The following is a 14897-nucleotide window of genomic DNA, read 5'->3' on the forward strand; positions in this document are numbered from 1 at the left end:
TTGTAGAAGTTCATGTCACCTTTTAAATGAAGATGTGATACATATAGATTATCATAGATGGAGTACTATTATATATAACCCTGTAATACAAATTTGTCTGAAGCATACAAACAAGTCTGAAATGGTAAAAGACACCTGGCCCCCTGGATGTGTCTATAACAGTCCTGGGTGAGGCTGTAATTGACTAAGGTATCATCATACTAATTAAGCCAGTCAACTGTTACTGCATCCTGTTTTAGGTATTAAGAAAGTCATTATTTTCTTCAGCTGTTTCCTGGAGATTTGCTAACCAGTGAAGAATGTTTAAAATTCTATGGAAAGCAGCATAAAATCCTTAACAAAAAATAAAATGTTTATTCAGTTTAACCTCATGATTTTTGCATAGGACAACAAGGCCAAAATGTGTGATTCAGCCACTTCTAGAAAGATCACTTGTATCAATGAATCATTTCATTCAGATGAAACTACAGGTATTTCAATTAGATGTGGAAACTGTTCCCTTCCAGGGATTAAAATAAACACCAACATTACTAACCCAAATAGAATTATTCAATTAATTTAAATCATGTGACATATAGACAGCAATGACATGTGCAAGTCAGCTCCACACGTTTGATAATCTTCCATTTGGCAAGGGTGAACCAGTATACCATATATACTTGGGTGTATGCAGTTTGTAGATGAACTCGACCTGTGAGTATATGTAGTATATCCTTATTTAACTTATTCAAATTGATCTTTTCTATTCCAGCAAATTTATTTATTTATTCATGAATTTTATCAACACTGGACAGAAACAGCTTTAACAATTTTTCAGTCATATTGCTTCGATGTCTGCAGTGTGGCAGTTTATAGTGATGTCTTGCACTGAAGCATCATGCCGCAGACATGCAGCATAAAGTCCCACCCAGTCACATTATCCTGACACCAGGCCAACCAGTCCTAACAATAACCTCTTAATGCTGAGCACTAAACAAGGCAGCTGTTACTAACATTTTTATAAGTCTTTGGTAATGAGTCACCCAGGGATCGAACCCAGAAGAATAGTGATATGGTTTCAATTTAATGACAGCATTATTAACAAGCAACACAACAATCAATAGAACTGTAAGCCATACATCAGGCCTTAGTGCTGTGCACATACTGTATATACTTGCTTCTACATAAAGTCCAACTGCAAACAATATAGACCCTGATCTGGGTCTGTGCAGCCTGCAGCTGGACTTCACATGTGAGTATATATGATATGTAAAGTAGCAGAGTAGTCCTCTTCCAATGGTGTCATCAATGCTGCTGAAACACAACTTGATCCAAAAAATAAGCAACATCTTACAAGTCCACAAGCATCCATGTGGTTTGATAGTAAATGTGATGTGTACGGATGATCTGTTCAAGTTTAGGTCTGTACCAGTTTCTTCACTGTAATTCTTTATAGCATCAATTTCATACTGTTGTAAGCCTGGGTTTTGTCTATTTTGACAGTAAGCAGTTCAGTATAATTACCTCATACAGCAAGGTATGTTATAATAAATGAATCACTGAATAATATAACTTGTTAGCACTTAGATAAAATGGCACAATCAGTAAATATAGGAACCTAAAATAATTCAATGAGTATATGACAGAAGGATGGTGCTGGCACACAAATAACTTACAATATGATACAAAGTAATAAATGACACCAGCTTAAGAAGACTGTCTGTCTGTCTCTCTCACACAATATCTAAATACTGCACTCTCAGGCTGCTAATGCTGATGTTATAAATCGTCATGAGTGTAAACACGTCTCCAAATAAGGTTTGTACTGCTGTTATGCGAAAACAAATAATTCTGTGGTTGTTTTTTTTCCACCAGTTTACTGGTATTTGTCTGGTAGGCTTAACTTGAGTGTTGTTAGTTATTATTTAGCTTAAAGTAAAATCCAACAATTATTTTGCTGATGTTTCCATATCTGACATTTTCAAGTGCCTGAGTTGTTGAACAAGTAATTCCAAAGACAGCTGAAAAACAATTACCTCCTGAAAACCCAACATAACATATTCTGATTATTTTTTTTCTTAAACAGTGTGGCCAAGTTATTGTCAAACATAATTAAGATAGTCTTTGTGCATAGAGACTTGTAACTTGTGCACTAGATTTCATCAAAATTACAGAAAAATAAAAGAAATAGTAGCATAGTAATGCCTACAATGTTACCACAAAAATAAAACAAATTGTTCAGATTTGCAAGCGGAAAAGTACATGTGGGCTTGCTTCAATGCTTATCAAATGTAGGAAAGAAACAATATGCATTACCAGGACTTGTGAGGTATAACCGCTGTTGATAGCAATGGACCTTGAAAGCATTTCCTGGACTCTATTATTCAGTGTAGAAAAGTTGGGAATTTGTTTATAATGGACTTCTGAAAAAAAAATATTGTGAAATAAAATCATCCAAGTGAATAAAGTATACAAAAAATTATGCAAATCATAATATATTTTCATGTCATGATATTTGTAAAAACATTAAATCCATCATATTACCATCATCATTTCTGTAATTCTGTATTATATATTTTAGATACAAGTGTCATCTAGAGATGACTCATCCAACCTGTTTCTTTGCTTATGGAAGGACTCTTACTAAATACACATTATTGTCCAAAACTCCCAAATTTTGTACTACTTTATCTACTGACAGGTCTACACTATTACTTTATATATTACTTATGCTCCACTTTACTTTCATGGTAACATGAACACGAGTTCTTTGAAGGGACTGATGGTCTCCTGACAGAAAAGAATTTCCAGGAATCCCTAAATGACTGATTCTTTTGTCCTTTTAAGTGCTGAGTGCTGATGCTGACGCATATCTAGTATTCTTGAGACACTCAAACATACCAAGTATGGTAAATCAAATATTTTCCACACGTCAAAGTTAACAAATTCACAAGACACTTGTAGTGGAGTACAAAAATACTTGTCATGACCTTTGATATTGAACCTGATATCATAGATACAGAAAATCAGTGAATCATTGACAAGATATACCCACATGCCAAGCTTCATTAAACCTATCAGTGAAATTCAGAATAAAATTAAACACGCAGTATTTTAGTGAAAAACCTCATGCCAGTGCCACACATGTAACAAGAGTTATGGTAGGATTTTTTGTGTGCAGATATCCACTATGGTGCCATGCTGGAGGTCGTATGAGCACCATTTTTATTCAGAACTAGCTTTTATTGTTACAGCATTTTAATGAAAACCTAATGTTGATATGACCATCTGTTCAGAAATATTCACACTAAGTTTTTCAGAATGGCCATCAAGGCAGCCATTTTGGAGGTTAAATAAGCATCATTTTAATATAGGAGTAATTATGTATTGCAAGATAGAATTTTTTATGATGGGGAAAGGCCATTCATACAAAAGAAGTAGCAGTTTCAAGACTTTTTTGAAAACTGGGAGGTCACATGGGCATATTTTCATTTAGGACTAAGTATACAGGGCAATGTGCTTTAGTGAAAACCAGTGTTATTATGACCATCCCTTTAAGAGAAATAATAATAACAAGATTTTCCTCAGCATCACTTTTAATTTAAGATCAACAAGAGATCATTACCGGTCTCACAGTGAAAACCCCTTGTTTATACGACCATCTGTTCAGATAAGTAGCTACAAGAAATTTTTTCAAGATGACAGATATGTGGATCATACTCATATCTGCCAAATTTCCAGTGTTGGAGCTTTCTTAGATGGAAAAAATGTTTTGAGATTCCATGCTTGTATGGCTCCAGAAATCAATGTTGTCAAATTGAGAATAAGCTATCTTTTCATATAATCATATAGAAAATGATTGGAAATTCATGTGAATAGAAGAAAATGACTTATCTGTTTTCTTCAAAGCATTTAATACACTTACTTACACTTATTGACTTAGCATTGTCAAATACCAATTCCATACTCATGTACAAACCATTCACATATTCACAACCACACTGACATTAAATAAAAACAAATATCAAGTTTCTGTCCTTTAATTTGATTGGATACCAAAACGTGCTTAATTTGATGCAGTTTTTGCTGCTCTCAATAGTTCAATAGCGGGTTCAAAAGTAATGCAAGTGTGTGTGTGTGATTTGGATTTTTAACATAGCTTTAAAAAAAAAAAAATCAGTCATATTGATATGATGTCTGCAGTGTGGCAGTTTATAGTGATGTCTAGCACTGGGGCATCATACCGCAGACACGTAGCATGATGTCCCACCTAGTCACATTATCCTGACACCAGGCCGACCAGTCGTAACACTAACCTCATAATGCTGAGTGCCAAGCGAGGAAGCTGTAAGTACCATTTCTTTTAACTCTTTGGTATGACTCGGCCTGGGATCGAAACCACGACCTCCCGCATCGAAGGTGGACACCACAGCTTTGGAGAACCAAATAAATGCCCATTTCTTATTGTGGCGGCAACATCAAATAACTGTACTGCATGATTGAGACTAATTGTTTTCCATTTGTTTAGTACGTTTTCATAACAATCGGTGCTTCAAATTTGTTTTCTTTGAAATTTCAGCAAACAATTTTATCTGGGTACATTTTTTAAAAAAAGAATTGGTCGTCATTTGGTTGATTGTAGTTACTGTTCCTTCCTGCCTATTGAATAGACCAACAAGATTTGTTGTTGTTTATTTTGGTTAAATATATTTGTGGTAGCTGCCTTCCATGCATGCGTCAGAAATTTAACAAAGGGTCAACGGAAAACAGAGACGCAGGTGATCTGGTCTGATGACAACGATTAGCACAGAAAATTTGAGTGTTGTGAAGGATTTAATTGAGTGAAAAGAAGAATTTTACTTACCCTCCACAAACAAATATCAATCTATGTAAATATATTAATTACTAGCGAGCAGCCGAAAATCCGACAAAAGATAGATTACTAGATTTTGCCTCGTCTGGTTGATCTCCACTACCAGAATCACCAACAACAAAACAGGCGGATATCTCACAACATACAGTACAATAAGGACAAAGAAATTGTTTATGCAATAACAGATAACTTTCAGTGCATTTTATATCAAGTTTGTGGCTTTCTTTCATAGGGCCTGTGAATCTCTCCACTCCTAACCAATGGTTGTATATACAAGTTTAAACAGCCGATAATGTCGCCAATAAAAATAATCGCCAGATGGTATATTTTACCGCTAATAAGGGAGAAAAAAATCGCAGTTTGCGACATTACCAAAGCCATACCCGTTACTTTTGTGTTACTTTTAAGAAGAAGAAAAAACATTTTTCTTTTGTATACGAGAATCATACATATAAAATTTCAGGAGCCATGCCATGATCATCTTGTATTATTCATGTGCGATCTCTTCCCTAAAATGATAATCAACTTTTGGGGGGTTTTTTTTGTACTTTTAAGAAAGATTTTTTTTTTGTGTACGAGAAAAATACAGGTATATAAAATTTCTGGAGCCACGCCATGACTGTGTTATATCCGAATTCATGTTATAACGGAGCGTGCTATAATGGGGTCACCTGTATATCATATCTGTGACTGACCATTTCTTTGTGGAAATGGAGACAATACTTAAAGTTTAATTGGGTCTTTACACATAATACAGCAGTAATAAGAACCTCTGTCTGTCTGAGTCTTAATGCTTTATCACCACAAATCAACTGTACAGTGTGTGCTTATTACTGTGTTTCAATCAATCTATTTCATGGCTAAAATCATCCTGAAAAGCATAGGTCAATTTGTAGTTAGTACTTTAACAAGATTAAGATCTAATATGACTGTTCAATTCAGCTTTGAATATTGTGCTTCCATTTTGATGTGTACACCTCCGTCAATTAAGTTGTTTGCAGTATGTGCAAAGAATTAAATGTACCCTCTTGAACCTGCAGTTTTGAAATTTATTTTTGCCAGGGTTTGCTGACAGCCCGTTCTTTCCTGAATGACGCCCTTCAAAAATGAATTCCACTTTCACACTATTCAGACAAATGAAATAATCATATTGCATTTTATATGCAAGTAAACATCCAACTTCAAATAAAGTTGCCTCTAATCGCAAATCTGATAAAAGTTGGCTTCAACATTCTCAATGAATGCAGTGTAATAACATCAGTTTCTTTATGTCTCTTTGATGTCTGAAGATAACTTCAGGTGACTTGGGTTGTTGTACTTCATATATGCAAATTAAACAAATGCCATATCCTGCAGCAGGATTTGACAAGACACATCACACTAACTATTGTCTGCCAATTAGGTAATCTCTGACAATGGCCATTTATTTCTGACAGTATTTCCTTTTAATAGCCTCTATATCATCTATATGCCCCAAGGACTGGTTTACCTGAGCAAGAATATTTACTGTTCATACCAGCCCTTAGATATGGGTTTTGTTGTTGAAATAACTTTGGGGTTAAGATTCCTTAAAATAGTGTTTCTCTAAACATGACTGTGTTGGGGGCTTTTGGAGTCCAAATTTGTGTTTTCGTGTGACATGGCATGTTATGGCAGGTATGCATACTGGAGGCCTGGTTGGCAAGATCTTCATGTAGAAACAATTAAAGTCTTTCAGTGAAAACCCCATGTTGTTACAACTATCAATTCAAGAGCAGCAGTGATAAAATCTTCAAGATGGCCAAGATGGCAATGAAACAAGAGGGTCTGACTAGCACCATTTTAACTCTTTACCTTAGTGCTTAGTTTGTTGATATGACCATCTGTTCAGGAGTAGCAATAACCTTTTCAATGCTGCTGCTGTGGCAGCTATACTGGATGAAGATCAAAGCCATTTAGGAGGAGCATCAATAAAAAGATTTTTAAGATGAATGCCATGGTGAACATACTGGATGCCTGAAGGGCACCATTTACACTAACATGACATCATAAGAAGTTCTTTAATGAAAATCCCATATCAATATCACCAGTCATTCTAGAAAAGTAGCAGTAACAACATTTTTAAGAGGTCACTGTTGTAGTCATACTGGACGTCAAATCAGCACCATTTTCATTTAGGACTGATTAGAGATCACAAGACATTTTGGATGAAATCTCCACATGAATATGAACATTTGTTCAAAAGGAGTAGCATTAAGCTCTTTAAGATGGTCACCTTGGCAGCCATACTGAACATACAAGGGACACCAATTATCAATCAGGACCAACTAGTTGTTGGGAAAAATGTGAGTTAAGTTTCATGACAATCCTCCAAGTAGTCTAAAAGGTGTAGCAGTAACAAACTTTTGCTAACAAACAAAAGATGGGTGGATGAATGGATGATGGACAACAGGCTACAGCACAAGCCCTTCTGGTCTATCTAGTCAAGCTAAAAAGCAATTAACTATGAAAAGGAATCTCTGCAAAACTTGCTTGACATGTGCACCAGGTTTGGATGAAATATCTTGAATGGCTTATGAGTTTTGCTTTGTAAATAAAAATATTTATTCAGGAACAGACAACAGTGATAGTATATCATTCCCATTATACAATAAAAACTGTTTCTGGTAATATCAGCAAACTTGATTGTAATGCCTGCCACTAAACTGTAAAAAATACATTAATGCTCACAATAAATTATTTCAAAAATAGTGACTCTAGTCTGACTCAGTAAAAGTTAAGAAATTACAGTAAATTTTTTATGAAGATAAGGAGAAAGCTAAATTTTAAAAAGCTTCATAAAACACTTTTTCATCTCTGTATGGTGGATTCACATATACAGAAACTAATGCTCTGAAGGTTAGCAATACTTCAGTTTGGCAAAGAAATAAAGCTCCGATATTGTCTACTATTTTAAAACTTGTATAAATTAATTCCCTTACCTCCAATAAAGCTCTCCACTACTGTCATCCTGTTTGTTGTCAATGTACCAGTTTTGTCAGAGCAGATAGCAGTGGCATTGCCCATAGTTTCACATGCATCCAAATGACGTACCAAATTATTATCATGCATCATTTTCTGTGGGGAAAAAACAAAACAATATTCAACAAACATGGCAAAGCTAAACCAAAAATTATATAGCTTGTGCAAAGTGAATTAACAATCTCAATGATTGGGGGGTGGGGTGGGGGCAGGGGCAGGCGAAGAACACAGGAAGACTGAAAAGAACCACCAACCTATGGAAAGCAACTATCAAACTTTCTCACATACATTGGTTGAGCTATTCAATGGTTTTGTTCAAGTTGGTTAAAGGTTTTTCTATTTTTAATAACAGTGCCATAGCTGTTGGCATACTGGCATTATTTGTATAGACTTTGAAGGAAGCTTTCTGTCAAGTTTGGTCAAATTTTATCAAGCCGTTTTGGAGAAAAGGTCATTTCAAGGTTTGTCTATTTTCAATAACTGTCCGAATTTCATGTCAGAACAGCAGCATTTGTACAAACTTTAAAAGTCTTTATGTCAGTATGCTTTCTGTCAAATTGGATACAATTCTATTCAGATGTTTTGATAAGTAATTTAAAAGATTTTTACTATTTTCATTATGGCATCCATATTTGATGGCAGATTAACTTTTTTTGCATAAAGTTGCCTTCATTCAATGAAAAATTGTCCAGTAATGTTTGAAAAATTAGAAATAGCAATGGTTGAGAGATGAATAATGGATGACACATGATGCACAACATGTGCACAGCCATGCCATAAGCTCACCTGACCTTGTATATCAAATTTTTTAACTGCTCAGAAATCATTTCCTTTCAAAAAATATTATGCCCTAAAACTTTTTTTTTATTAAAATTAAACAAGTCTTGGTTAGAAAGTAAATATATATATAATTCTAAAGTTTTTAGCTCCTATACAGAATACAAGAAAAATCCAATGTAAAAATCCTTACACAGTAATGTGAATCTCACATTTCACATTTTAAGCCCAACTAATGAAATTTTATATATATATATATATATATATATATATATATATATATATATATCGTTCTATTACTGATGACAGTGACAACATTAATAAACTTTGAGCTGAATGTTTAATGTGAACTGCCTGCCTACTCATAATAAATACACATTTTCACAATTTAAGAATTAACGATTGGAATAGTGGTATTCTAAACAAGGACTGATAAATATGGACCCTTTAGCAAAGACGGAATAAATGGAGTAGTCAACAATATAAAGACTATACAACGACTAGTTTGGAGATTGATGCTGTGGTAATGGCAATTCCTGGCAGAGATACAAGACAAAATCTGACCCAGTTTTGTCAGGACAGGATTTGAACTCACTGACCACTAGTCTATGCCAACAACCATGCCATGGAAGTGGAGAATATTACTGCAATATAATACTTGATAAGATCAATCAATATAAAGTTGCATCAGTCAAAACACAAAATGTATATGTAGATGATCATTTCAGTTAACATCCATCTGATATGGTCAACATTAAATGCATCTTTTGAAACCATGAGAAACATGTAGTACAAGTGTATTTTACAGATTGTTACATTTTTTTGCATGGTTTTTAATCAAACATCAAATGTTCAGAATGAATTCTCTGTCAGACATCTTAGTCATTTAGGTGAGAATTTGATGTAATCCCACCATAAATATTTAAATTTTTGAGGCAAGCAAATTATTAAAATCTTATTATGTGCACATTGTTCCTCCAAGACTTTTTATAAAGCACATGATAATTCTTGTGATAGAGTCAATGTCATGTTCATGATATGGCCATCAAGTTATAATAGTCAAAATATAATAGTATATAGGTTAACAGAGTATTTCTCTTCTGTTTTAGCATCTACAGTGAAAAATAAATGGACAAATACTTGTTATTACTGCTTTTTCACATTCAATATGCCGAGACTAAGGTATACATATTAAATGTAGGTTACCATTGTTAGTTACTTACCCTAACAGAATATGCCAGAGCCAAAGTGACAGCCAATGGAAGACCCTCTGGAACAGCCACCACAAGCACAGTCACACCAATGATAAAATGATTCACAAAGTATTCTATGTATCCCCAACGCCATTCTTCTTTATTGATGGCAAAACGCTTGATACTGAACTTGATGATCAAAATGAGCACCGTCAACACAGCAATAGCAGTACCTTTTTTGAGACAAAAACATTTCATTTTATTCTGAGGATCATACATTTATGCATAGCAATTAAATATATTTAACTTTCAGGCACTAACTGAGTGCAACGGATAAGTTCCTGAATTTTAGACACGAATGCATAATGCCTTCCATATACCAAGACAAAGTTGGGTTTTACTTTCAAGACTCAAAAAGCATGATTTGAGTTCTCAAGGTGGTCTGCATGTGTGACTCCTAAAAAGCAAGAATGTCCAGTGGATAATAAATTATCTTTTCAGAAGACCTATAAAAAAAAGACTGGATATTCAAATCTAATTACACTTATGCATACTACATTTTCTTTGAAGTATTTAATACACTTAAATATAGTTGGCATACTTGGCACTGTAAAACATCAACACCCACACCCACACCAATAATAAATATAAATTACACTAAAGTTTTTATGTGATGGTTTGTCTGAATCATTTTCTTTGTGTGACATGATATCAAGTATAGTGAGTTCTAGGGATGAATTGATTATAAAGTTATGGCATTTCATTATTTTCTGCTATAGTATGTAGTATATTAGTCAGATTATCCAGACACATTGTATTTCATGTGTGAAAATTCAATGTTGTACTAACAACTGAAGGTGATATATTATGAGAACAGAAAGAACCTTTAAGAGTTATGTCTCCTCAATAAAGTGATCGAACATTTTGGCACTGTTCCTCCACCCCCTTCTTTGTTTTATCATTATTATGCTCCAACTTCTGGTTATGAAAAAAAAGATAGGCTCCACTACTTGTGAATAGAACCACTGGTTTCAGTGACAAAACACTGAAATCAATTTTGTAGGTGGATATGGTAAAAAAGCATGATAATTAAATGCTGAATATTTCCATATTTTATAACAAATTCATTGTGTAAGCCAATATGGCAAACTAAATCTTAAGTGTAAACAATCACCTATAGTAAGGTTCTCATCCTGAATTATTTCAGGTTTTAGGGTTTCAAATAATTTCACAGGCACTTTATATTTAATCACAAAATCGTACACAGATACTGCAAAATGGTCACATATATTCAGGTAATATTTTAAATCTTGCAATATACTTGCTGGGTTGCATCTAGGATTTATTTTGGGCATTGTCCCTATTAAAGTTGAAAAAAAGAGGACAAATCGTATCAAAGTTGGGGCCTCTTAGGTCATTACCCCAAGATACAAGAAACACATTTTGGGGATTACATCTGAATACATCCAAAAACATCTGCTTCCATGAGATTTCCATTCAGCTGGATGCAAAGTTGTCTTACAGATGATGTTTTGGATCAGCTAGTTCGATTTCACTTTTATACATACATACATACATACATACACACACACACACACACAAAATCCTGCAGTATTTTGTAATGTGAGTAGAAAGTCTATAATATTTGGTATCACAGTGGAGCCATATCTATTGACTTTACTGTAATATCACCTGCTTTGGTGTTTATGCTACAGAGGATGGAAATAAGGTACATCTTCATGGCATGTAAATAATATTGTGCTTGGTTAATGAGTTAATAGTAGGGGCTCCAAAAGTTTGTAAACATGAAAGCAGAAGAATGACTTTATATATAATTCTGAAAAAAATGCCGTCAATTACTATTTTAAACAATGTTCATAGGAAAAGTAGGTCTCAATAAGTTGCCTATGTCTGCTTAAAAAGTTAAGCACAGTGAAAATTGACCTCTACCTAATCAGATGTGCAGTGATACTGCCAGTTATTTATCCAGGGGTGTGGGGTGGGGTCCATTCATAAGGGGGGAGGGACATTCATAGTCTATATTTACCTAACAATGGAAAATACATCCCATTTTTACCTGCTCAACTCTGTTGGGACTCTATTGAAATCAAATCCTCAAAAAACATATCCTCCCAAGTTGTAAAAGCATTAACCTGTTGATTGTTTCTGAGTATAATCTGTTCCTCATCTCTGTATGAATATTGTTCTGTGTTGAGAAATGGTCTTTCCCAGTCTGTTGTCAGAAGGGGCATATGTATTGCCAGCGTAGGCAGCTTGTTCTTGGTGGTTGTTATGTCTAGGTAATCTCAGCTCCAAAACAAGAGTTTTCACTAACAACTCTGCCCAAGTTTTAACTTTCTTTAATCACTGCAGACTACAATGCCAGATTTCTTATCAGTTCCATAATGCTATATTAGTGTTTGAAGTCCATCAATGCCAAGGCCTACTTGTTATAATGCATGTTTCCTTACTTTCTAATTTCTTTTTCAGATCCTTATTTATTCAATTTATCTTAGCCCTTAAAGTGCTATCTAGTTTTGTAGCACAAGATCCCTCCATGCTGAAACGAAAACTGCACAATACTTTTGAATTAGCTGCATTTCAATTATGACTGGTATTTTTATTTTTAATTCTGAAGTACTGATGTTGAACAGCAATCCATTTTTGTCCATCTAGCATCTATACTAGACTCAAATTCAGCACCATTTGTTGGGCTCAAAAGTATTCACTGGTTTTACAGTAACACTTACCAAGCTCCAATAAGTTCGATATATTTCAAAACTTTCAGAATCATTTTTGTCATCACTTTCAATCAGCCAATACTGGCTAATAAAATTTTCAATTAACATCCGAAGATGAATCTTGTTGGGAGTTAACCATTTGGGGTTTTCGAGGCAGTTCATAATTTAAACAAACATCTGTACAGCTTTTTTGATGAATGCAAGGTTAACACTATAAAAATTGCCTGTTCCAGGCCCCAATGTACCAATCAAATTTAGTTTAACCACCATTCATGTCAAGCAGAAATATGGACAAGTGCAAATGGCTGGCAAGTTGAAATGCATATGACAAGTGTGACGAGAAATTCTACTGGTGGAATGACCAGTGGTGTGAGAAGCACATTAAGATGTAACAGGTAACTATTGATTTTATTTTGTGCTTAGTACATTTTTATATGCATGAATATGAACTAATCTGCAGGAGTTCTCGAGCATCACTGCTTTTTAAGGATGTGGATTCATCCAAAGTTTGCATGATTTGTGCACTTGCACACAATGTCATCATCTATTAATGAGGTTATCATGTATGCAAATAAAAAGGTTATGCAAAATGATGATATTTATCTAAACATGAAAGTCTCTCATTTAACAACAGAATCAATTTGGGTTTGGTATTATAACTCACCAAATGAAGAAGTGACATCTCTGCTTAATAGCTATTAATTCAACCAAGGCAGGTTTCACTGTGTACCCTATTTTTTTTATGAATGGAAACAAGTCAATCTAAAAAAGACACATTAAACCAAGACATATAACCACATGATGCACCAGCATGACAACCATTTGTGTCTTTTATGTCAAAGTTCTACAATGAAAGATGTAAACCCTGATAACAACAAATGAAGGGGAGGGTGTCTTACTGTCACAAGTCATTGCGTTGTAGCTCTGTTCTGACTGCATCGATAGGAATATTTCACATAGTTAGCAGCCGATATGACATTGATGCAGGGCTTTGAGTCTAATTCTTTCATTCATACTATACTTACTCTAATGCCTTTTCTCTTATCAATGTAAATTTGGTCTTTTGATGAAAATCCCATATCTATGCTATCATCTTGGAGTAGCAATATTCAAGTGGAGTGGATATTCAAGATGGTTGCAATGGTGACAATACTGGATATCGGATTTGCACCATTTTCATTTACGACCAACCAGACATCATAAGCTTTTAGTAAAGAATCCCATCCTGATCATGACCATTCATTCACGAGACGAGGCAACATCTTCATTAGGAATCAATTAGTTGTTGGGATGAATGTATTCATTTATTGTCATGGCATTCCTCTAAGAAATTCAGCAGAATTAGTTTAACAAACCAATGCTAACAGACAGATGGATGACATGACAGCATGTCCCATATGCTCTTCTGTCCTATGACCAGCAGAGCGAAAAATACTGACCTGCATAACCTATCTGAATTGCCAATTTTGTCAGTTTTCCTTGGAGCACGGATTTGTCTTTTCGGCCTCCTCCTCCGGATGCCTTCTCAGCATTACTGTGGGCATCTGCTTGATCCTGGGCTGCTATCCCCTCTTTGTTGGCCAGATTGGCATTTGCAATGTTGTGTGAGTTGCCTGTAACTTCAAGATTGATGTTGTCAGGATCTGCAAAAAAGTTAGGTGCTCCTCTCATATTTCATCACCACCACCCTAACTATAGGACTATTAAGAACAGTTAGAACTGCAAATTCTCATTTTATGTAATAGTCTTTGTCTATAAATCCCAGCAAATCTAGGAGTCTATCAGTGTATCATTAATTTATAGTAATTCATGTATTATCAAGATCATAAACATTTTGATGAACCTTACTGGAATAAAATTACTTGAATTACCCTGGAAACACTCTTCCTGCTTTAGTAACTGTTTATTTATACATTCATTCATCCATTAGTTTTGTTATCATAGGTCTTATAACAAAATCATTGAAAAAAGTCATTAAAAAAACCCAACAAATTACAGCTGTAGAAGGAAAATCTTGCTACTGTACAGACTCACTGGTTAAGTTGAGACCACCCACAAACTCTCATACCCAGATCTGCTATAATATAATACACTGGCAAATCTGGGTCCATGCAGTTTGTTATGAGTAATAAGTAGAACAAACAATATAAACTCTGATCAGCTGGCGCATTATGCAATAGTAGATCAAGGTTTGTTGTTTGCAATTTGACTCAACTTACAAGCATGTAAATATGATACAGTCAATGTAATATTTACACATGGCTTGGAAAACGCACTTCTCTCCATTTAAATCAAATCTCACTTTAAAAATTTCACAACAAACCATGTGCCTCG

General features: G+C 34.6%; 1 protein-coding gene across 1 annotated transcript in view; it reads right to left on the reverse strand.

The window, feature by feature from the left end:
- LOC149788976 (plasma membrane calcium-transporting ATPase 2-like) overlaps window positions 1–14897 on the reverse strand; it is a 104254-nt gene that overhangs the window by 71268 nt on the left and 18089 nt on the right. Inside the window, exons 4-7 of the mRNA XM_089973573.1 lie at window positions 14003–14206; window positions 9853–10055; window positions 7813–7948; window positions 2296–2402 (exon numbers count right to left, since the gene is read on the reverse strand). Of these exons, the coding sequence (XP_089829699.1) occupies window positions 2296–2402; window positions 7813–7948; window positions 9853–10055; window positions 14003–14206 (650 nt within the window). The remainder of the gene's footprint in view (window positions 1–2295; window positions 2403–7812; window positions 7949–9852; window positions 10056–14002; window positions 14207–14897) is intronic.

Source organism: Sinohyriopsis cumingii, chromosome 11, assembly GCF_028554795.1.
Source record: "Sinohyriopsis cumingii isolate HCF-2022 chromosome 11, ASM2855479v2, whole genome shotgun sequence".
Lineage (NCBI taxonomy): Eukaryota > Metazoa > Mollusca > Bivalvia > Unionida > Unionidae > Sinohyriopsis > Sinohyriopsis cumingii.